The sequence below is a fragment of the Pteropus medius genome, unplaced genomic scaffold (assembly GCF_902729225.1).
Source record: "Pteropus medius unplaced genomic scaffold, Ma_sr-lr_union100, whole genome shotgun sequence".
NCBI classification, from domain to species: Eukaryota; Metazoa; Chordata; class Mammalia; order Chiroptera; family Pteropodidae; genus Pteropus; species Pteropus medius.
Genome location: NW_024348242.1, coordinates 1,415,025 through 1,439,931, shown reverse-complemented (window position 1 = coordinate 1,439,931; position 24,907 = coordinate 1,415,025). Strand labels below are relative to the sequence as shown.

The 24,907-nt window shown below is 53.8% G+C and overlaps 1 protein-coding gene across 1 annotated transcript in view; it reads right to left on the bottom strand.

Annotated features, from left to right (window-relative positions):
* TMEM132D (transmembrane protein 132D) overlaps nucleotides 1-24,907 on the bottom strand; it is a 360,724-nt gene that overhangs the window by 296,269 nt on the left and 39,548 nt on the right. The window contains exons 12-14 of the mRNA XM_039879485.1: nucleotides 10,519-10,581; nucleotides 9,219-9,286; nucleotides 3,355-3,474 (exon numbers count right to left, since the gene is read on the bottom strand). Coding sequence (XP_039735419.1) covers nucleotides 3,355-3,474; nucleotides 9,219-9,286; nucleotides 10,519-10,581 — 251 coding nt within the window. The remainder of the gene's footprint in view (nucleotides 1-3,354; nucleotides 3,475-9,218; nucleotides 9,287-10,518; nucleotides 10,582-24,907) is intronic.

Sequence of the window (24,907 nt, the reverse complement as noted above, 5' to 3'; positions counted from 1 at the left end):
GATGGATAAATGGATAGACAGAAGGATAAATGGATGAACAAATGGACTGGTGAACAAAAGGATGGCTGGAGAGATGGATAAAGACTGGCTGAGTAAATGGGTGCATGGATAAACGGACAGACTCGATCCCAGCACAGGGTGGCGTAAACATCTTGTAAGGGATTCGGGGTTTTTGCTTTTCACTTTTTCTTAGCTTTCGAAACAGAACTAAATTGAACAGATTCTCATACTTTGAATTCTACCTTCTGTGCATGTGTTTTTATACAATCATATTTATCGTTTAACTTTTTAACTTAGAGAAAACGAAACTTAGCAGTCTCTCCAGTCCCCAGCCTTTCGATTTTGACAGCGTGTAAGTGTAAGCAGTGAAGGTTCACTGTCTCTGTCCCCCCACACACGCCCATGCACATGTGCACACACACATCCCTACGTGCTCTCTCCTGGGTATTTCAACCCCCGCTTAGGGCCTGAACAAGGTGTCCCAGTAAACAAGCTGCTCCCAGTCCTGGGCTGCTGGAGGTGATGCTTCCCTTCGACCCCAAAGGGAGGCAACGAGTGTGGAAACACTGGGCAGGAAGAGGCCCCGAGGCAGCCACGGCGCGGGACACTCACTCGGGGCGACTCAGGCAGAGCACTTGGCCAGCGCGGCCCTGCGGTGGAGGGGGCGGGTGGGGGCCACCGGCGGGGCGGCCCCTCTCCCAGGAGCCCAGGTCTCTCCGTATGTGTGTCTGCTGCTCACCGGCACTCTCAGGAGAACACCAGACGCAGGTAAGGGTGGCGACAAGCAGCCTCCGTATTTAAACGCGGATCAGCCCTCTCGATCCGCGTTCAAACATTGCCTGGCCCCTCCCACTTCCGGCCCCGTCGTCATCACCGCTTTCCATAGGCCTGCCCCTCCCGTGCATTCAAACACACCTGAACTCAAACGCAGCGAGTTCTCCACAAACACTCGGTCGTGGACTGGGACACAAGCTCGCTGGCAACGGGACATTAGGCCATTCTCGAGGAAAGGTAGGGACCGTGTGACAACTGTGCCGGCGAAACTCGGTTTCACAGCATAGTTTCTAGGTCTCAAGGGACAGAAGTGCGAGCAAGGAAACTTTATATTTATTTGCTTTTCAAAAGATGTTTACGAGGGTGGGATTGCTCTGTGACCAACACTCCCTCAGACACAGGTCGGGTTTGGGACATGACTCTGCTTGTAAAGTGTGCGTTTTTGCTCACTCAGTGATTCATATTTGGAAAGAACCAGAGCGATACAGTAAAAACAGTCATGTGCTAAAGCACTTACTTAGTATTTGGTAATAATCTCCATTTTTCCATCAGCCCAGGCGAATGAGGCACTTTGGGTTGTGTGTGTGTGTATGTGTGTGTGCGTGTGTGTGCACGTGTGTGCACATGTTTGCTTCCAATTAAAACCCTTCCACATACAGCCCACGTCTGGCTTCGAGCTGGGTTAGAACTTTTGGGAGGTCAGGGCCTCTTAGAGGGGAGGGGGCCTGAACGGGTCCGAAAACGGGGCGCACCGACCAGGCATTTGGGGACCACATCCACACCACGGAAGTCTGTGCAACAGGTGGAACGGGGCCCAGCTCCCACGCGTTCTTCGGCACGTGGTGACTAAGCAGCGACGCGCCCGCCCTGGGCTCGGCACGGCGCCGTGCGAGACGCGGACACGGAGCTGACCCCTACCGGTGGCTGAGTCGAGTTCTCCAAGTTCAGCACACAAAACACATCCCACGCTGCGCCCGTCCTATCCTTTCCCAAGCTGAGACCGCCACATCACTGAGCTCCTCGTTTTAAGGACGTTTTCAGGGTTACCACTTGAAAAACTTCTGAAGTGCCAGCGAGAATACAGTTCTTCTCAACCCTGCTCAGTGTAATGCAGCAATCAGCAGCAGAACTGTGCACGTGACCGAGAACACACAACAGTCAGGTCCCAGCCACAGCGCTTTGCTGCACCTTTCTTAACAAAGCCTTGTTATTGCAGGCAGCGAAACAGAGAAGCCTATTCCAATTACGAAACCAAGTGACAGCCAATAACGAGCGTGCCCTGTGGGGCGGCCGTTCCTGTGGATCGGGGTTTGTTAACCTCGCGTCTGCCTGGGCCAGACCCACGGAATCCACCGGCCTCATCTTCGGTTTCTCGTGCACATCGTGAATCCCGGAAGCTCTGGCCCTCAGATTTGCTCTAACTCATGATCAGGAGACATGAGCCCATTACACCTGCACTAGAAAAGATGGGAGTGGGGGGGGCACGGTGAGCCCAGGTCCCCTCCCTAAGTCACAGCAGCGCCAAACCCTGCCGGTCCACTGTCTTGTTCTGCTGTCAGATCCGAAGCAGTGACGCCCCACAGAATCTGGAGGACCACGGAAAACGGCAAATGCCCGTGACTAAGACTCTGTGTGATCACCGGCTTTGAAGTTTCTGGGAGAGAGCTCATCTCGAACATCTCAGAAAACCCCATTTGCAGGAATGCAGGGACACACACTGGAGCCTGCTAAGGATCTCCACTTTGCTCATAACGTATTTCTCTGTGGGAACGAGGCTCTGGGAGGGGCGGGGGACCACACGCAAACAGAATCGCTGGCACTTCCTACGATCTCCTGTGAGCATCGAATAATTTCTCTTGCAGGAATCAGCGCCCTGAGCTTCTGAAGTTGCCTTCCAGTGACAGGCAGAGATGGGAAGAGGGGGCAGATGAGGGACCACCTGGTCCCCACGGCTTCAGGTCAGGGTCCCGCTGTGACAGCTCAGGTGAGAAGTTAGGGGTGGCTGACCTGCACGGAAAGAAGCCTGCATGGACAAGCAGCCACAGAGGGTGAGGGGCGAGGACCAGCCGGGAAGCACCTAGCTGGGCACGTCCCCAGAGCTAACCAATGCCATGTCTGCAGCAGCCTCTGACGCCTCCGTAGCATTCCCGCACGGAGGAGCGCGCTGCAATTATTTCCTACCGGGTCAATGCCAGCAGGAAAAGTCAAGTCCAACACCCAGGCCCCTTGCAGGTCATTCCCGGCCCCTCCCCGGACACGCAGCTCAGCCCTCCCGGTGCCCACCTCTCCCTCCCAGGGTCTCCGGGCCCCCTGCCTTCCTGAAACGCGCTCGGTGGACGGGGCTACTTTCCCCGCTGTCCCTCTGCAGTCTCACTGGGGCCTCGCGCCCAAGTCCCCCTGGGAGGTACCTGCGGCAAAGGGGCCGCGTGGACCTGGCAGCCGCACGCGCGCGTGCACACGCGCAAACACACACACGCCGCACACGCCCACGCCCTCTCTCCCGGCCACACACACTCCCACACACTCACTCCCCGCAAAGTTGGTCCCGGGCCGGCCGGAGGTGGCGCGGCGACCCCTCACCTTTGGAGAACAGGGCAGCCAGGCCGATGAGCACGGGGGACCAGTGGCGCCACGGCGTCCCCATCTCGGACGGGCGCACCCTGGAGAGCGGGGCGCAGATCCTCTGCTCCCCGGCGCCGTCTGCGCGAAGACACAGTCACCGAGCCCCTGGAGGCGGGCGCGGGGCTGGGTGGCGAGGCGGTGCGCGGCTAAGGGCGCGAGCAGCCGCGGGGCCCTGCGCGCCCCGCCTGCCAGTCCATGGCCGGCCGGGCGACCGCCGCGCCGCCCTAGAGTTGCCTTCCGAGTCCAGCAGGCAGACCCCACCCCCTCTCAGCCCCACCGGGATATTTTTATTTTCATCCACGCGGATCTGGTCCCTTCCTGTTGACCCGAGCGTGGACTGGCCCCCAGTTGGCCCAAAAAGGGCGGCTCCGGGAGCGCGGGGACGCGGGCGGGCGGGCTAGCGCGCGCGGGCGGCGGGGCAGCGGGGCTGCGGCGCCCGGGACGTGGGCGGAGGCGGCGCGGGAGCCCCCGGCAGGGTGGCCGGACCCACGCGGCGGCGCGGGGCTCGCGGGCGCACGGCCCCCATCCCGCCCGGCCGCGCTCCGGGGTTCGCGCGCGCCGGCGCCGAAGTTTGGCGACCGCAGCCCCCCGCACCGCCCGGCCCGGCCCGGCTCGCGGGCCCCAGGCGCGCAGGGCGCACGGCCGGCGGCGGAGACGCGGGGCCCCGGCGCGGGGAGGCGGGCCGGCTGCGCGCGGAGGAGGACCCGCCGCTCCTCCAAGACTGCATCCGCACGCAGGCGAGCGCCACCGAGCCCCGCGCGGGTTCGGGGCTTCGCCTTGAAATTGGTCTTTTTTTTAAAAAAGCCCCACCCTTTGGGAGTGACAGCTGTGAGCCCCAATCCGCAAAGTAAATCCTGCGTCCCCTGCTCGCCCCGCACCCTCCCTCCCCCGCCCCTCCCGCAAGTGCGGATGGGCGGGGCTGCGGGGGGGAGGCGACACCGGGACAGCTGGAGGAGCTGCCAACAGGTGGCCCTGCACCTCAAACCCCAAGCCGAGGGTGTCTAAGGCTCCTGGCCTGTCAGTAAACCCAAAGACCGCCACGGCGGGTCCCTCCCCCGCACTGGTCGTCCCCAACAGTCTCTGAGCAGCAGGGCCTCTGACGTGCCATCTGAGGGTCACGAAGCACCCCGCACCCCATCCTGGAATGGCCACCAGGTCCGTGATCCTGAAAGAGTTCCAACTTGACCCCTCGCTGGCCGGTCTGGTACTGGAGATGGCTGTGTGAAGGGCCGGCTGGCCTTGAGATAAAAGCCAAGGTCCCTCCTTTGTACCTTCCGGAATCCCTAATTAAGACACCCAGGACACCAGGATCACTGAGCAGCCTGTGATTTTAGCCAAAGGCTCTGCTCCGTGGGAGCCTTTGAGTTAACCAGATCAAAACTTGGAGGCGGGAGAGCATTCTGCATATTTAAAGCACTTTGTTATCCAACAACAACCAGCCAAGTCAGGTGCAGGCACCCCAGTAAGCCAGCACCCCAGTAAGCAGGCCGGGTCTGGTCTGGCCAGGGAGAATGGGGCGCCTCATTCTTACACCTGTGGTTGCGATGACAGAGCCCAGGCTTCCGGAGTCCTTAGCTCTCAGAGGGTGGAGGAAGCAGAAGCAAACGCACCTGTGAAAGACGGTTTTTCTGCTTCCGCCCGAGACGTGTGTCCTCCCTTACTCTTACTTTTCTGAACGCACGTCTGCCTGGTTTTCTTTTTCGTATTTCTTAAACTTCTGCCTATTCTTTGTATCTCCTATAAAATTCTCAAGCGTCAGTGTGTCAAAGCACCTGGGAGATCGTGTGTTTCAGTGAAGCCTGAGCAAGTGCCAAGGTCACCGGGCAGGCTGAGCCTGCGGTTCCTCAGGTCTGGGCGGGGCTCAGGGGTCTGGTCCCTGACAAGCTCCAGATGACGCTGGACCGCGGGCCTCGTGCACCGTCAGCCTGGTCCCTTGCGTGCCTTCTCCTGGCCTCCTAACGCAGCGCCAGAGTCTGCACTAAATGCTGACGGCCGGCTGCCAGTCAGCTCTCATGTGAAACAGTCTATTTTTAAAACATTTCTCAAATACATCAAGTAGGAACGAATGGCCCCTGTTCTTCATTAAAGACAATCATTTCATATTTGCTAAGTCGACTGACACCTTTCTCCCCAGAATTATGATCATCAGATGCCTTCAGTGGGGCGGGGGAAGGGAGGCACAGGACTGCCAAGCATTTCTCCATGTGCTTCCTTAGGATGAAAGGTGGCGACAGATTTCCCAGCTGTTGCCCAATGTGAAGCAATTTCCTCATTATGCATCGTTGGCTGGACAAAACTGTTTCTGCTCTTCGGGGTGGAAGCTTTTTGGGGGGCTGCAATGCCAGATACCTGATTGGCGGCTAAAATAGGATGTGAGAAGGGCTTGCCGGTCCCCGGTCCCCGGTGTGCTCCCGCTGGATGGTCAGCACCACGAACCGTGGGGGAAGCGATGCCCCAGGACACCTGGGGAGGCACGAGGCCTGCTGGGTCCTTAGCCACATCCCGTGCCTCTGGGACGACTTCCCACCCGAAGCCCCTGTCCTGCTTCTTTAAAATTAACTGTAAGAAATTTGCTTTCCTCCAGAAATGTGTGTTTCATCTGCAGGGCCATAAATCAATTTGTAAGCCTAATTTTGTCAGTAATTAAATAGTGCTAATTGTCCACGCTGCGACTGGTGGGCTTTTACGCGAGGCAGTTTGGGTGGTTGTCTTTGAGGAAAACAAACCTTCCGTGCGGCAGGTCCTAGAGATGCCAGCTCCACCCGGAGCTGGCGGGGATGGGGACGCGCCCCCCCCAGAATTCACTCACAGAGCTGTGTGAGGAGCTGGGTGCTCGCTACAGCCGACTTCCTCTACCCGCGAGACACGCAGCCGAGGAAGGCAGGGGTGCTGCAGCTGAGGGGCTCGAGGCAGGTGGAGGAGAAGCCGAGGTCCTGGGTCGGAGATGCGGAGGCAGGGCCTGGGAGGTCGGTGGGGAGGGCAAGAGACTCGAGAAGGCAGAGCAGGGCCACACGTGACGTAACGGCGGCACCCGAGAGGCTGGGGAAGAGGCGAGCACAGCTGGCAAAATGCAGCACGTGGGGCCACGTCGGCTTTCCTCCCAGCGTCAGGGCTGTCCGCTCCACTCCAGGACGCTCCTCACCCCTCCCAACGGGCATCAGCTGCGCGGCGGCCATGCCCGCCCTGCTCCCTGCTGGTGCGTTATTCTCCGGGCGGGGGAAACGGGGCAGTGGGGTGACCAGCACCCAAGTCCAGGCTAGAACTGGACATCCACTTGACAGGGTGTCATGCTACCGGTGACCAGGCCCGTTTGGAGCACCTGCCTCTGTGACTGCTGACAGCCATCAGTTTCCAGTGCAGTGGCACGAGGTGGGCCTGCCTCTGCTGGGACAAGCTGTCAACATACAGTCAGGAGGAAGGTGGGGTGTCCACCCCAGGGCTTTAACCAGGGTCAGTTCTGCAGGAGCCCTTGGCCACAGACAAAACACGCGTTCGTAGGGTCCGAACCACCATCTCATGGTGAGTCCAGCACTTCAGAAGATCCATTTGCTTTTCTGAGCCAAGCACCCAACTGGTTTGACGTCTTTTGTCCATTTAAAACCACCCTTTCCAGTGGACTTGAAAGGCCGGGCTCTTGCGTGGCAGACGCCTTGTCCAGGAGTGCGTGAACTGTCTGTCGTGCGGTCATCCGCATCAGACCACACGTTCCTGGGGAGGAGCTCGTAGTGGCCATCGAGGTAAAGGCTTTATCTGGCGATGTGAGTTTGCCAACGCCAGCGAGCCAGGCAGCGCGCCAGCTGTTCCATGCCGGCGAGAACAGCTTCAGAGCTGAAACGCAGGACGTTCTCAGTGGCCTAATTTGGAAGTTAGTTAGGGCGCTTCAGGGAATAAATGGAAATAACAGGGCTGGGAATACCCCTGGATGAGAACTCTCTTCTTCCTTCCGAATAAAAGTCCGCCGAGAAAATCACCTACAATTCCTCACGCACGCCGGCTCCCTCCATGGCACCGATGGCTCTGCTGTGGTTTCGGTGACGGAGGCGTGATGACCTGCTCTGTCTCCTCACTCCACAGACATGTTGGTCCCGTCGGAATGTAGGGCCCCTTCTCCGCACGGTCACAGATGTCTCTTAAAAGATTATTTCTAACCATTCCTAACGCCAGCTTCTCATTTTCATTTGCTTAGTGTTGAAACTGGTCAACCTGGGAGTAAATGCGATTGAATGAGATCAATTATTTGTAAACTGACTTTTGACGTATCACATGAGAGTTGTCCGTCTGCGAAAAAGTGACGAGTGACATCAGCGAGTTCTCGGGGTCTGAAAATAAATGCAGTAGCGAGGTATTGTATCACTGGAGGGGTGGCTTTAAAGGGTTGTTTTAAACTGCTACCCCAAAATAGCAAAATATGTGGCCCTGGATCAATGCCGTTTTCGTTATTATTTTGATGCATCAAACAGGTGCACCTGGAAGTAGCACTCCCTCAAACCTCCCGTTGCCACAGCCAGTGGGACCCTGGTGACCTATGGTCCTGGGCACCAGGCAGCCAGGGACCGCCGCCTGTTCTGGCAGCATCTGTGGTCCTGCAGTGACCTCTAGTGGCCAGGAGGTGGAAGCTCAAGACACCTGCTTTTCCATCCCAGAAGAAATGGGTTGACCTCTCCCGCCGTAACCAAAGGACACAAGTTGTCAGGTTTTACTTAGTCAAACTCTATTTTTAAAAACGGAACATGTTTCCTATGACATCGTTTTAACAAATAAAGGAAATGACCGAGCCCGTGCATATTAATTAAGGAAACCCTGTGGTCTGGGGTCGGTCCTGTGAAATGGGGGTGGCGGGGACACACACACCCCGGGCACCCTCAGGCACACTCGACTTGAGCTTCAGTGGCTCTTTGCAACCGGCCACGCCACGGGCCACGTGTGGATGAGCACGGGCACCCGCGCAGGTTACTCGGATGGATGACCCTGAGGTGCTGTGGCCTCCTCCGCCGGCTCGCATCCTCTGCCCCCTTCTCCCCGGGGACACCTGGGCACCCCAGGGGAGGCGGAAACGCTGGTTAAAGCACTGCATAAGGAGGGGGTCTGAACCGGACAGCAGCCCACGTCCTGCTTTGGAAGAAAAGCATTGGACGTGGTCGAAGACATGCTGGACGGACCAGATCGGCGCCGGTCACTGTGTGGCTCGAACCCCTCTCAGGCTCCGTCTCATTCAGTGAAAATCCTAAGTTCCCAGCATGCCACACGAGGTCCACGTGGGCCACCTCGCTGGGCACAGCCAGACCCCTCCTCCCCCGCCTCCCACACACGAGCGGTGCCCTGACTCGGCCTCCGCGTGGGCCGTTCCCTCCGCCCAGATCCCCGCCATCAGCGCCCCGTGGGCTTCTCCCGGTCTCTGCTTATGTCGCTTTATTACAGACGCCTCCCCTGGACACAGTCTTGAAATGGCAACCCCACCGACCTCCGTCTTCCGACCGTGTCACCACTCACATCTCCTACTGTCACCTGCCCTTAAGCACCGTATTGCTTGCCGCCTGTCCCCCCAGCAAGAGTGCAAGCTCCCCGACAGCCCAGCTCTGCCTCCTTGTTCACGGCTCCGTTGTTATTGCCCCAACGCTGCAGTGAATTAAAACCAATTTATGTTTTAAACAAATTAACGCGTTAGTGACTTCTCCCCGACCTTTGCGTCCCCCATCCGAAACAGCGTGTGACGAGGGTGGCTTGAACACCATACGCCAAACTTTTAGTAGAACTTTTCTGGTCCGCTTCATGAATGTGGACACTGAACTCGAACTTGGGGCCCAGTCCGTCAGACCACTCACTTTGCTGGCTGGATTGCGGAGGCTGAGAGAAGCGATCCAACTCGCCGTTGCTTGTCCTCCTTTTCCGGCTGGGGGGGGGAATTAACATGAAACTCACAGCAACTGATTATTTCCTCCTCTCCCGTCCACCAAAGGCCGTTTTACAGCTGTGCATCAGGGTGGTTCGAGGGAAGCCTCTGCTTGGGTTTGAATTAACAGCTGTGTGACCTTGGCCAAGTTACTTAACCTATCTGAGACTCAGTTTTCTTAACTTAAAAAATACAGAATATACTATCATCTGACGAGTTAGGCTGTTACAAAATGGCTTGAGAGTGTACGTGTAAAGCAACTGCGTGGTATCTAGGATATAGTTAGCATTAAAAAAAAAAGCACTCTCATTAAATACTGTTTTCTACAGGATCATAAATGCATTTTTCAAAATTCTGTCTTTCCCTCGTCCAGTTCCCAATTTATTGGGTTTCTGCAGGGTCAAGGCCAAGAACAGACTTTGTTATAGCATGATGTTAATTTGTCTCCATGGGAATCAGAATCATAAGCATAACTCTTGTTGGCACATCAGATCTCTAAAACCACCCGTAATCAAGAAGTCAGAGAAACAGTGCCTCCCAATCAACTTCACTCAAGTTGCAGTTTAAAATAAGAATCTTGCTCTTTTTTTGTTGTTGTTAAAGTTTTTCTTCCTGCATAAAAAAAATTCCAAGGCTTGGAGAGACAAAAAAACACAAAACACCTTATGTAATTGCAAATTTTCCATGATGAAGCGTCTGCAAGTGTGAGCTCTGGCTGCTGATTTTCCATTCCGGTGCACGCCGTCCGGGGAAAACGCTGACTGCGTTACAACCCACCGTCATGTCGCATTTTCAGGTTTCGTACTTGAGCTGTTTCACCTCCGAGTTCAAGTTGAGTGTCAGACTTACCGTTTTAAAACAGTGTTGCTGGGGTGTTTATGTAACTTTTGCAGAGCGGCAGGAACCTGGAGTGGCTCAGGTGAGCTGGGAGCCGGTGAGTAAATAATAAATAACCCATTGCGAACGCCGGTACTTGACTTCATCCAGTGATGCCGATGGCTCCCCAGCACCCTGAAATACACGTCCCCTCACAAACTAACTGGCAAGGGTCATTTTGCGAAGATGGTTGCAGTGACATGTGCTCTTCTCAGCGTGATCTCAACACGCCCAACCTGAGGCAGGTCTCTGTCCCCATGCCGTCATTCTAGATGGACTTGTGCCTCACAAGTGAACATCAGAAAAGTGATGCCGTGTGACTTCTGAGGGAGGGCCGGGAAGGCAGGTCACCGTACCTGGGGGAGCCCTGTCGGTGGAAGCCTGAGGCGCCATGGCTCCCCAAGGTCTCACTCCCGCCCCTAGGGAGAGAGGCAGGGACAAGTCGGAGAAGAGGGAAGAGCTGGTGAAGCTCGAACGTCACTGGCCTCAGTTGTTCTCGGGGACACGCGGAGCCTGGAGCTAGGAGGATGGATGACAGGAAGCAGGATATGAAAGATTCCTGGCTCCTAAAAGTGATCCGACAAACGCCAGGTCTCCTGTTTGCCCCGTCATGTACACGTGTAGCATCCGTCTGCATCGCCGACTTCTCTCAAAGAACAGTAACGTTCCACTGGCTTTGAGAGCCACAGGTCCAGCTGCAACAAGCATGAAACTGTTAGCGCTGTCACCGATCTGTGGGTATGCCAGTGCTAGGTCTTGTGAGGAGTAGACGTCTCATTTGTCAACTGGTCGTAGAGTACAAATAACCGTTTATCCTTCCTTGTTTATCCTTCCTTGCTGGAAATAGGTTTCTGCCGCAAATGTCTTCTGTCCGCCCCTACCAAGTGGTTTTTTGTTCTCCAGCCCCCGCACTGTGTCTTTTCCCCATCGGCCTATGGAGATCATTCCCACATGGTACCACGAGTGACCTGCTGCCTGCGGGTGTCGAGGACGCGTTTAGTTTGCCATTCATCTTATTTCTCCATGACGTCCAACGCCATCCACTTCTTCCCAGTGGTTTTATTAGGGCGCTTTTCCTCGCCCCTTACACTCTCTCCTTAGTATGGATCTGTGTTTTCCTTTTCTCTACCTGCCTCTGAAGTCCCCCTGACCCCTGCAAAGAACCAGTCACCGACGCTGCTGATTCTTCGCCTCAGTACACAGAATCTCCTCCACTGCACTGCACTGCACTGCCGTGGTGCCGGCTCAGACCACCCCCTTTTCTCACTTAGGACTTCTCAGGAATCTCTTGGTTCTCTTCTCCGTTTACCTCCTTTTACCTCCCACACAATCACCAAGCGATGCTATTAAAATACAAATCTGACCACGTTCTTCTGCCTAAGCTCTGCTACGGCTGCCTACTGCTGTCTGGACGCCTCGACCCCTCAGCGGAAGCTTGTGTCTGGCTGGACATAGCTCGCGTGTGGGCTGGACACAGCGACCCGACTCTAAGGACTAGGACGCGGCAGAGATTCCGCTGTGACATCCGACAGCAGCTCTCAAAAGGCACATCCTCCTCCCTGATCTCACTTTCTCAGAGCACGTGCTCTGCGAGAAGCTGAAATATCCTGAGAATACTCGATGAGACTGTATCACGAGAATCCGCCAGCGGCCCCACGAAAGGCCCCGGCGATGGCTCAGAACCGAGGCCTCCTGCCAACGACCACGCAAGTGAGCCATTTAAACAGGGATGCTCCGGCCACAGACAAGCCTTCCGATGCCGCGGCCCAGGTGTCGTCTTGGCGGCAGCCTCATGAGACTCTGATCCACGACCACCAGCTAGGCCGCTCCGGAAATTCCTGCCCCACAGAAGCAATGAGATGATGTGCCACCTTAAACCGGGACGTGTAGGGTTTGGTCCCCAGCCGTAGACCACTGACACAGCCACAATCTGCCGCCCAGCAAAATCGTTTGAGAATTGTTCTGGAAATCTTTTTCTACGTATATATTTACACCTGACTCCCTTTCCCCGAATGGTTGGAAAGAGTCCTTAATAAGAGGTGAACACGGTCTCATGGCCGGACGTGTGCTCATTTGCCACAGCTTTTCAGTTTCAGAGATTCCGAACGTGTCGTTCCCTGCCTTCAGCAAGCCACTCACTCCCTGCTGCTAGGAATCAAGTGACTTATAGTCGACTGTTTGCGAGACACACAGGCTTCGAACATGAGAGCGGACAGAATGTTGGTGCACGGTGTCTGCCTTAGGGTACCTAGTACAAGCGCTAGAGCAGACGACGTGCATTCTCGTTTCTTGATAAGTATTTCCAACTTGCCTTCCAGAGAATTTGAGTGTGCCACACTACAAATTTCCTCATATTCTAACCGAGTGGGCGGTTTGGCCCCCAGGGGGGTGTCGGCACTGTCTGGAGACATTCTGCAGAGTCACCACTAGAGGAAGGGTGCAGCTCGTGCCAAAGGGACGGAGGGTCGGGATGCAGGCGCCACCTCTCCAAAGGGTTATCCCAAAATGTTAGGGACGGTGAGAGCCACTGTCTAACCAAAGACACCAGGGTGTTAATATTTTAAATGCAGTTTGCCGTTTTGGTAGTTGCAAAGTCACCTCTCATTGATTTAAATTGTTTTTGCGTTTATGTTTGGATTTTTCACGTTTCTTCAGTCCCGTTTTGTCACTTGCCTGCCCATTACTTTTCTCCATTTGTTCAATAACGTGTTAGACTTTTAGGGTGGTTGGAAAGAGTCCTTAATAAGATGTTAATGCTTTGTTGAACATCACAAATATTTTTCCCTAACGGTTCATTTGTCTTTTAATTTTATTTGTGGTCTCTGGGGCATATAGAAATTTGCTTCTGTTCTTACGTAGTCAAAACCACTGCCTGTGCAGTTTCTGCCTCTGTTTCAGGCTTGGGGGGGCTGACTGCACAGTGAGAACCGACGATTAGCCCCCCCTACTTTCTTGGCTTCGTCGTCTTCGATTTAACTCTTTCATCTATCTGGAATTTATTGTGACTACATGGTGTGAGGTGAGGACGTAATTCTCTCCTGCGTCAATAACCAACTGTCCCAACGCCAGGGACGAAGTCTGTTTCTCCCCTTTGAACTGAAACATACGCAGCCCCGTTAAACGTCTCGAGAGATCGGAAACAGTGTCTGTGGTCGTGGGCATCAGGAGGCAGGGACTGGAAATGTTCACGATGCACAAACCTCGCCTTCGTCATGGGAGATCGTAGCTGTGGACATCGGCGGAGTGTACAGTCCAGAAACTGCGCTCCGCACCAGCGGCCAGCAGCGTAGTGTCCGGCAGCCGAGCCCACGCCAGCCTGTTTGCTTCTCTACTCTATTCCTCTGACAGGTGCAAGGTCACTCATCAAAAGTAATTGCTTCGTTCCCAGTTAACACACTCTTTGCTCCATTATGGCTTGAGCCCACTGCAATAGAATCTTCTTGTATTTCATGAAGCTTTAATCACAGCCATTTCATGTACAATGGCAGAGATAAAGCTTTTTCCTCTAGATCCCTGTTGTAGAATTTTAATAGCCCTGTTTCATCTTAGTTTAACAAGAAGTCATCCCCCCAAAATTTACCAGTGTCATCAGAAAGCGCTGCGGGATCTTGTCACGTTATTAAGGTTTCATATTGACTGGACGCATGGCTGGTAAATGCGGCAGTAAGAAAGCTTTCGAGAAAATGAGAAGGTAACTCACAAGGTAAACCGTGTCCTAGCGCCGTTTCTATTTTGTTTAATACGTGTCTATGTTTCCAAGTGCATTTATTTACTCCTTGCTCCCTGGCACACAGGATGGAGATGTTCTCTGCTTCAGAGAAAAGTGGCCTTTCTCCCTGGGAGCATGGAGACTGGCCTTGTGCAGACGGTGGTTCACGGTGGTCAGCGCTGGCCACTTGGCCCAATAAGCCTCGTGAATCACTGGGCCGCTTTCTAGCTTTCAGTCCCACGGTCCCAGGATGCTGAGGGGCCAGCAGGTTCTGAGGACACGGCTCCCCCGAAGGCCCGAAGGCCCTCAGCCCCTCGACTCTGCCTCCCTCACACCGTCCCGCCTCGCCTTGCCCGCGCCCTCCTGCACACAGGCGAACACCTTGAGGAACCAACACAGGTCCAGGCCCTTGGTCTCTGTGCAGTGGGCAGTGGTGTCTACACACAGGAGACCGTCTCCTTCGGCCACTGCTGATTAGACCACTGGGAGGTGACCGTCACCAGCTGGACCACTCAGAGAGCCTTCCCTGAATTGAGGACTGAACCGTGAGGCAGGTGTCGGTCTCGGGTGCTGCAGACAGGTATGTTCCACCTGCCCGGTGACCTGAGCAGCGAGGAGGCGCACCCCAGAGAGAGAGCAGGACTCACGCGCAGAAAGCAGTGGACACGACCGCGTCCTGCTCTTCGTTCCTACAACACAGCAGCGCTTTCGTGGCGGCAGCCGTGAAAAACTCCCCGACATGTATTTTCATTTGCTCACGTTCTCCTGAAGCTTCTGTTCCTTCCAACCTGACACGCGAACACCTTCCCGTGACAAAATGACCAGCCGGGCTCTCCTATTTATAGGGACGCCGTCAGGGTTATGAGAGAGAGGGTGGCGGGGCTGTGATCACGTCTGCGTCTCGTACACACCGCGTGTCACTGCCGTGGGGCACAGCACTCTGCTGTGGTCCAGAAGCATGCTCGCATGGGGGCTAGTCTGAATGGGACGAAACATTATACCTCAGGACACTTAGGGACATGAAGTTAGATAACAGACAAATAATGTCTAATAGATCGAAATACAATTTTTCAATAACAAGAAATAGCCGATCAGGAAAGAACAAGGAAAACGGGGCTGTCAGACATTCGGGGCAGGATTTCAAAACGATGCGGCTGCTTCGGCCGCGCGCAGGAGGGAGGCGCCGACGGCTGCCACGATGCGGGCGGGCCTCGCAATCACGACGCCCGCTGGCTGACAAGCCTCACGCGAAGGCCACACAGTGTGATCTCGGCTATACGAAGCGTCTAGCACAGGTGCGTCCGTGGAGGCAGAGAGTAGGTTAGCGGTTGCCGGAAGCTAGGAGTGGGGGTGGGGGGCGTCTGCTAATGGAGATGAGGCTTCTTTTGGGAGAGTGAACAGGTCCTAGAACTACAGTGGTGACGATGACACGACCTTCTAAACACACTTAGAAGCGCCAAATTATACATTTTAAAATGGCGATTTTTATTTCATGTAAATTACATTTCAATTCCAAAAATAAAGAAAAAAAGCAGTGGTCACAGGAAGGAAGGGGACACGCTACCTGCCCCCCCACTTCGCCTGAGCCCGTCGAGGCCTCACCCTGCTCTGGACCGTCCCGCCTGCTGCTCTCCACTGGCATGGCCTGCTCCCACACGCCCCCCTCTGCAGGGCCCTGCCCCCGCTGTGACCAGGGTGACAGCCCTGAGGCTAGGGGCTAGGTCTAGCTGACAGGACCCACCAGCCCCATGGAGACATCGGCAAGCGGCACCTGTCTGCTGACCAACCAACCGCTGAGCGAGCGACTCTGCAGGAGCCGTCGACAGCCTGCCGCTCTGAGGATGACAGGGACTGTGTTCAGGCGAAGCTGGGGACAGAGCAGCAGAGTCAGACAGAGGGACATGCCTCCTTCCTTGGCGACCAGGGGTGCATGCAAGAAACAGACACGTTCTCCGGGCTGCCGGGGGAAGAAACAGAAGGCACCAAAAGAGAAACAAAGGGAGGACACTGAGCTGGGGACAAGACAGAACACCCAAGACTAAGGACTCTCGGTCAGTGATCGTGAGCATCTTGAAGCGTCCACCTGCACGCAGTGCTTCTTTGCCCACCTGAACCCCTGGGCCATTTCCGTGCACGCTCATTCCGCAGCTGGGAAACGGGCTGACGCTCCCGTGTTGCGGAGGAGGAGGAGGAGGAGGACGATGGAGCGGGGAAGATGGGGTCTCGGCTCCGCGACAACTTCTCCTCTCCCCGGAGAAGGGCCCTCGGGTCTTTAAGAGACAGGAGCAGAAACGACGAGGAAAAGGGAACACGCCAGTCTGGGTTTCGCCGTGGTTCCCAGCCACAGCGCACCTGCGCACGGCACGGGACCCAGGAGGGACGAGCTCGCCCTTGCCCGCCCCCCGTGGAGCTTGGCGCCAAGACAGCGGAGGGCGCTGGGGTCTCCGGGAAGAGCGGCTCAGGCGTGGAGAGTGGAGAGGGGAGCAGAAGTGGCGCGCACCTCCAGCACGTATCTCAAAATTCAACAGGCGAGCGAACGTGTGTGCATTCTGCCTGCTCTAGACCCACGCCCGGGCGAGGACCCTCATGTCCTCATGTCCTCTAGGACAACGCACGCCCGCCAGTGGGCCCAGCGGGCCCAGCGGCTCAGACACTGCTGACTCCGGCCCTGGGCCTGGGATGTGCAGACAGCCGAAGGACGAAGGACGGCCAGAGTGTCACACCCCTCTGCCACAGTGAGGGCTGAAGGAGGGGCACATGACTAATCGGAGCCAGTCAAACTCCTCCCCCGCCTTTCGCTGGAGCCACAGGAGATCCACTCTCTGCTGAAGCTACAAAGACGGAAGACATTGGCAGGTGGGTCTGAGCTGCTCCCTCCGCCATCTCGTCCCCACGCGGGGCTATGCTGCCTGACAATGGAACCCCCAGGAGAGGCGGGCTTAGTGGTGAAAACAGTCCATCATCTGAGCCTGAAGCTCATGGCTCCTACCACCTTCACAGCTGCGGGAACCAAATGCCCCTTTCTGCTTAGTTTGAGTTGTGTTTCTGTCATTTGCAACCCAGAGTCCTAACTAATAAACTACCCAATTGCCCATGAATGTTGAAAACAAAATCGTCTGAACGATCACCAGGTGATAACGGTACCCTTTTGCAGGGGTGGCTCCAAGTCATCTCTCTGCTGCAGCGTTCCCTGATCATTATAATTTGTTAGTCACTATACTAGAGGCCGGGAGATTATCAGTGGTTAAAATTATAGGATTTAAAATGGCCAGAGCCAATTGTGAGCTGCAACCTCCTTCTTAACCCCTAAGTCACGATGCTACTGTGAGAATTTGATCAGATCGAGTCTGTTATTCACACAGCACAGCGTCTTCCACAGTGTATACTCCAATATTAACCACTACTCTTACGAAGAGGATTAAAATGTGGTCCTGCCGCAGCAGCATGCAGCTCAGGGGACTTTTTGTATGGAAGAACTGCATGGTCATCTGTCATTGATTAAAAAGAGTCCCGTATGTATTTCAAAGCATCCATGAAACTACTTATCACAACAAAAGCTATTGTAAATAAAAGGAAATCTAAAACAAACAAACAAACAAACATTAAGCCTACTGGTAATGAGGGACCTGTCGTATTTCATTTGGGGATGCCTAACTGATTTCTGGCAGTCTTAATAAAAAAGAATAAAATGACACACAGCCTCAATATAATCAAACTCCCACAAAATTAAACAATTCCATGAATAATTCACTCTCAAATCTGTTTCATAGGAATAAAAATGAAAACAAAGTTCTGTTTCCCAAATGACATCACACATGCACAAGAAACACCCAAGATATCAAATTAAATAAGCGCCATTAATAAATAATTTGAATTGCTTTTCTGAATGTGTTAAATAAACAGCACTTGCATCCCAAAGCTGAGGGGCTCTCAGCTTAGCAAGAAAAGAAGGAAATTCTGATTGCATGGGGCGTGGTCTCTATTTTAATAATGTATGACCATAAACACCACATTTTCTATGTAATTATTATGTGAGAACAAAACATTGGGGCACTAATGGAATTTTCAAAAGTAATCCTCTTTAACTACATCCGTTCCATCCATGCCTCTTATTTTCAAGCACAGAATGGAATTCTAGCCTTTCCAGGCACCAGGCATGGCCTCCCTCCTCCTGGGTGTGGGCAAGATACCTAACGTCTGGGCCTGATTTCTTCATCCTGGCACTAAATTTTTCCTGGGATCCTACAGCGCACCAGGAAAAGTGCAGCCAACAAGGTGACATAAACTCTATCTTAATGCCGTTAATGTTCCAGCAGAGGAAAGTAGTAAAAATTAATTATACTTACGACGCAATTAATGACTTAATTACTATTGTGATCTCTAATCCAAGGGAAAAATACAAGAGCACACCACGAGGGAAAAAGTTGTTTTTTTTTCTAATGCCACTGTCTTCTCTCCTGTGTCTCGAAAAATCCAAGCTTATCGTCACTTATTAGGGTGAAAAACAACTTAGTCCTGTGAGTTGTTGCCTTATGACTGAATCTTGTCACTCTCTAAACGACCAAGTGCCCTTAAAGCACACTCATCACCATGCTTCACTCTCTCGGTGACCTCAGGGGTATGACTACAAATGGCAGGTGGCAAAGAGCCATTTAAAAAATAAATGGGTCTACGGCCACGCCACCCTGAACGTGCCCGATCCCGTGTGATCTCGGAAGCTAAGCAGGGTCCAGCCTGGTTAGTATTTGGATGGGAGACCACCCTAGTAGGAAGACCAAGGAAGGAAAGGAAGGAGGAGGGAGGGAGGGAGGGAGGGAGGGAGGAGCCACCTTTTCTTCTTTGTATCAAGCAAATAATTCAAGCCAACCATCCCAAATTACCTTTTGCCATTTGACATTTCATTTAGAAATGACACGTTCACAGCCCAATCAGAACTGGCATAACAAAAAAGATCACTTAGTAGACTCTGTAATCGGAAAAGCTCAGATCTATCTTCACGCATGGCTTCATTGAGGTTAAAGGATGTCTCGGAAATCGGACTTCTCCCCTTTCACTAGGCTGTATTGAGCGCAGTCGCCATTCTCAGCCAGGCCCTGTGGTCTTGGGGGCACCGTGGTTGCAGAAGCCTCAGACCCACCCCTACCCCCAGTCCAGGTCTAGGACGGTCAGAAGGCTTTGCTTCTCAGGGCTCCCACAAAGCCTTGAGCCTCGTTCTGATTGGACCTGCTTAGGTCACGTGCCCAAGCCTGAGCCAATCAGTGTGGGAGGATGCTCTGTTTGGTCCAGCCAGGTACTGGCCCCTGGACCACTGGACGAGACACTGGCAGAAGGGAAATGGAGGGGCTGTTGCTGACAGTGAGGGGTCTAGATACTGGAAAGCCAAATCGAAGTTATCTCCTCACCTCCAGAGAAACCACAAGCGTGGGCGTTTTCACCACTGCCTCTGTGACGTTCTCAGCCTCTCAAAAATAAAGTCACGAATTAAGCAGAGGCATCTGTAAATCAACGACTGCCTTAGTCACTGTCACATGACTTCTATTCGGAAGAAGGGCCCTATTTGTACTCCTGGGGCTCTCGGCTCTGTGAAACACCAGAGCAGCCAGTAAAACCCACACTGCAAACCTGTTTACTGAACTTTTAATGATGCAAGCGATTAATTCCCACAATGTTCTGGACAATTCATCTTACAGACAGGGTCAAAGTCTGTCTGCTTGCAGGAGGAAAACAGAGAACTCTTAGAGAAACAAGCAATTGCCTTCGAGATAGTCCCCACGTTTCTGTGCCAGGATACACCGTACTGTCCCCAAAGGAGAAGGAATTTAGGGGACCGTATTAGTTGGCTAGAGCTGCCGTAACGAAGTAATACAGACGCCGCCGCTTAAACAACAGAAATGTATGTTCTCACAGTTCTGGAGGCGGGAAGTCGGCAGGAATGGCTCCTTCCCAGGCCTCTCCCGGTGGCTTGCAGACGGCCGCCTTCTCGGTGTCCCCAAGCGGTCGTCCCTCCGTGTGTGTCACCTTAGAAGGACACCCGGTCACACGGGGTTAGGGCCCAGCATGTGGCCTCGTGTTACCTCGCTTACCTGTTTAAAGACCCTGTCTCCAAACCCAGCCCGGCTCGGACGTCCTGGGGTTGGGGCGTCAGCACAGGAGCCGCGGGGCGCAGCTCGGCCCACGACAGGGGCTCAGCCTTCACTGTTGGGAAGGGTTCTTTCTGCAGAAACGCAAACGGGGCCTCACGAGAACCTAAGAGCCCCGCAGCCCCAGCAGGCACGGCCCGTGAGGACCGGGCCCTCGCCCGCGGCCTGTCCCCGAGGCCCAGACGCGGTGACAGGGGACAGGGGACGGGAGGAGGGGGAGAATGTCCCGGCCAGAAAACGTCAGACTTTGGGGACCTGGACCTACCGCTCCACGTGTGTCACGTCTCCCGGAGACTAAAGATGAAGGGTCCCTGACGGGGCAGGTAGGCAGGTGGACACGGGCGACGGAGGGGGACAATGAGGGATAAGCGAGGCCCCAAGGCCGGTTTAGCCATAGAAGTGCGTAACACGACAGCTGCCAGCTTCTGGCGCCTTCCTCGTTCCCCTCACGGTCACGTCACCAGAGAAGACAACCATGCGCCCTCGCCCTGAAGGCGCGCAACCGGTGCGGGCAAGAGTGGTTCACTGGGCATGCGCGACCCTCCGTGTCCCCAGGGCGCAGGCGCGCGACCGCCCACCTGTGGGCACGCATTGCGCACGCGCGCCCGGGAGTGGGCGGGTCAGAGGGGGCGCGGACCGTGCACGTCACTCCGCGTGGGCGGGGCGGACGCAGAGCAAAGAAACCCCGTGGCCACGTGACCCCCGACCCTCGACTTGGGCCCTCAGTCCTCGCGCGATGTCCCGCTGTACCTAACACAATTGCTTCTGCTGGCTGCGCTTGGCTGTTTTTCTTCTCCGAGCGATGGACCGACACTCAAATCTTTTGTGGGGGATCCAAGGGCCGAGCCCCAGACTCACACAACGCAGAAGTTTACGCGGCGCCAGTGACAGTCCCATGTCGCGGTCCTCGCGCTGCCTCCGTCGGAGACGCGAGTCCCCCCGGGCACTCGGGCTCGAGCTCCTGACTGGCTGGTCGACCTCGCCCAGGGCCGCAGGCGTCTCACCTCCCTGCAGACCCCCGTCCTGCCGGACAAGGTGGGTCCCAGCACCCTGCGTGGGCCCTGCGCTGCTCACGTCTCCCAGACCGTCTCCCCTGACTGCCTGCTCCGCACACAGGGCTCCAGCTTCTGCGGTTCAAGTCACCCTGCAGAGATGCCAGGTGTCCGAGAGCTCGGCTTTGCAGGAGCAGGGACCTGGGACCGTCCTGATCCTACCGCGCACTGGCTGCGTGACCTGGAGCGAGTTACTTAATGTCGCCGAGCTCAGTTTCCTCACACAGGAAACGAGGATGGCAGTACCTTCCTCAAGCCTGCACGAGGACCGAATGAGGAGCGGTGAGTTAGAACCCCGGCACGCAGGGCTCACTCAGGAAGCGCTAGTCACTGGTGATTTATTGTTCTTAATGTGACCAGTTTGCCTACATCTTACGGCAGCGATGAAACAACCCACCACTGTGTGTCCCTTGGAGGGATCCTAATAAGTCATTTGGTTCTCCGTGAAGGGCACGGAAGACTTTGAAGGTAAGCAGGGAACTTCCCAGGTTAACCACAGAGTTACAGCTTTTAAGTCAGCGGTTGACTTGCTATTATACATAACCTCCAAATAACGATAGAGAACCCCGGCAATGCTTCAACAAAGGGAAACGCAGGTTCTAGACCTCGAAGAAAAGAGAGACCCCCATGTTGACCAGGTTGGCAATAGATTGATGTTGGTACCCACAAAAATGTCTGGGAAACAAAGACGTGCCCCGCGCAGATTTCCAAATTGCACGTGGAGGAATGCAACCAGTAAAGATAATTCATCATCATCAAAACAAACATCCATTTACACTTGCTTAGCAACGAGGACCTTCTCGTTTGCATAATGACGGTGATTTGCATACGCTCAAGATTTGCCTGAGTGAGTCTTGAGCGCAAAATACATTCAAATATGATACTGTCGGTACAATCTTCTCAAGGATCCCAATTTAATACTATTTATCTAATGAAAGGAAAAAAATAAATATTGCCAGTAACATCCCATTATGCCTGAGAGATGGTTTTAAATTACACTTGAGTGAGGGAGTGAGTGGCATCTGCTTTCTGTACACTTCACATTAGAAAGCGCCCAAAGTGGACATTTTCAGCCACACAGGTGCAAATTTGTCTGCAGTAAGCATTTGGCCCATGAGCACAGTGCTTCTCCCCCAAGGTGGGCACAGTGGAGAGCAGGTGTGTCTTGAAGACAGACGTCCTCAAAACAAAACGAAAGAAGAAAAGGAGAGAAGAGAAAGTCATCCCGAAAGCGAGTTAGAGGCTTTCGCTCCAAACTTGCAGCACACGCAGAAAGGACATCACCTCAGAAGTGCTCTGGGCCCCGTATCGCAAACATCTCCCATCTGGCTCAGCGGAATGGAGAGCTGCCACATGTGCCTCGTTGAGACGGCCCGCGCCCCGCAAGTTTTCCACGTGGCTTGTCTGAAATACGCTGCACGTCCCTCTCTGCTTCCTCCTGACTCTGAGGCGGGTGGACAGAGCCTTCATTTAATTTCATTTCAAAGGGAGGGTCTCAGGTGCAATCAACCAAAACAGGATTTGCCAAATGCCCACATGCCAACAGCACCAGACTGAGGGCCCCATGGGCTGTGTCACTTCTTTCTCATCCAGAGCAAATGCCGCTGCTAGTGACTCTCCATGCACACAGCCAGAGCTGGGGCAGGACAGGGACAGGGTGAAGAGGCCTCTCCGTATAATGTATGCCACTCATTCCAGTGGCTTTTACACTTTTTTAACTGCAACCCACAGTAAGAAAGATTTCACGTTACCTAAAACATACAGATACTTACGCACGCGCATCACAGTTGAGTCAAAATTTCAGAAAACAACACACTCTCTTGTTTTTAGTATAAGCAATGCATTGTTACTTTCTACCCATCCTCTCCTATACCAGGTTATACCTTCCTGTGCCGTGCTTTGCTATGATACACTATTTCATTTCTTTCTAAATCATGATCTCATCATAGTACGTTGGTTTCAAACATCGATTTAAAATAACACTGATTGAGATTCTAAAGAACAGGGAAAAAAATCCTAGGATTTCTGCTAAGAATAGACTGACACCCTATTCCAAACATTTCAAGTTTATTTCTGCTTTCCGCTCACCTGCCTTTTTCTCTGCCTTACACAAAAAGAAGTCAATTCTTTGAACCTATTATTGAACCACTGTGCTAATTCTTAGGGGAAAACTCAGGCTTAGACTTAAAGAAACGAGATGATAGTTTGATGAAGATTATAGAACAATAATTAAGAACATCTTACCCAAAACAAGCATAAGAACTTGCCTGTGGATTTGGGGACTAATCCAAGCTTTAACTTTAAAGCAGGGGGCATTTTGAGCTGAGAAATGAGAACCGGAATGAGAAGCAGTCCTGTCATCTGCGTGTAAAATACCTCTACGCGAAGCAAACGCGCGAGCTCCACGCCAGAGCTGTGGGTTCCTCCTCATCCTCCCCCCACCACAGACAGATCACACCACTCTCGTGCTCTGAGCCCAGCTCAGGCCTCGGAACCGCTCTTGATACCAGCCCCTGCGGGCCCCACCGGTCCGTCCCAGTTGGAAAGGTAGATGAGATCTAGTTGAACCTTGATGAATCTTGAACAAACCCTTCTACGGGTGTGTTATTTTACTTTTCGTCCAGGCTCGAATCATTGCAGCCAGTGTCTGAGATGCCTTCTTTTATTTTTTAAGAGAGAAAGAAAGAAAAGATTGGATGACCATAAAAGTTCTGAGTGATAAAGAACCCCCTGAAATGTTGCTGGTGGTTCCACGAAGCTGTCTTTAAAACTCGCCGACCTGGCCTTCAATCGTTAAACCAGGACCTAAGGCAGTTGGTGATTTACGCTTTATCCAAGTCCCACTGTGGAGGAATTGTCACTCGATAATAGATGGGCATTTTTATTTACTTCTCTAAATCGATTTGAGAACTTATTAGGTAGGTTAACTGGATATTATTGTTTATATTCATCTTTCTAGTAACTAGATGGAGTAGTTAAAGCCTCTTTGATAAGAATATTCGAAGAATGTGATAAAAATGAGCAGCCACCTCAAAGGCGAGGAGTCGCACAGATAGGAAGTGACACCGTGTCCTGTGCGGTGCTTGTTTACATTCGCAGGGGACCCGTGCAAGCTAGGGACAGGGGCTTTCTTTGCCCCGAGGTGTTCATTCACAAGTGTGAACTAAACACCACTTTGATTTCTAGGACCAGTCACACTGATGAGCCAAGGGAGTTGTTCAACGCCTTCTGGGGTGTGAGGGGTCCCCCCAGTGACGAACTGTTTTATCCATCTTTTGAGGACATCTGGGCGGGCACCTGCATCACAAACGCCTCCCGAGCTGACGCCCACAAGTCCCAGACTCGAGTCCCACCTGTAGGCAGTCGCCTCCCTCTTCTGCCCCCTGTTAACCCTAAAACACTGAGCTCAGCGAGCAGCTACCTGGCACATCGCTCCCTTCATAGGGAAGACTGCATGAGTGTCCTTCCAGCCGGAGACAGGAAGCTAGAAAGCCACCCTGTCCCACCTGCCCCCCTGAAAGGGAGGTGGCACATCGTCCCTGCTTTACAGGTTTACACGGAGTGTGTCCTGGAGGGAAGCGGCTCTGAACGTTTCAAGCTCAGCGTTTTTAAAATATGCCCATTGTAGAGAGGATTTTCAGTGGAGGCTCTCACAGAAATCATACGAAACTTATTGGGGTGCTGGGGTGGTTTACGATGGCTGCTGTAGTAATCTTGGTGGCTGAAACATCACAAATGCATTCTCACAGTTCAGAGGCCAAGAAATCTGTTCCCCGGTGTCGGCAGGTACCAGCGAGGCCGCGTCCTCCTGAGGATCAATGGGGCAGAATCTGTTCCCTCGACT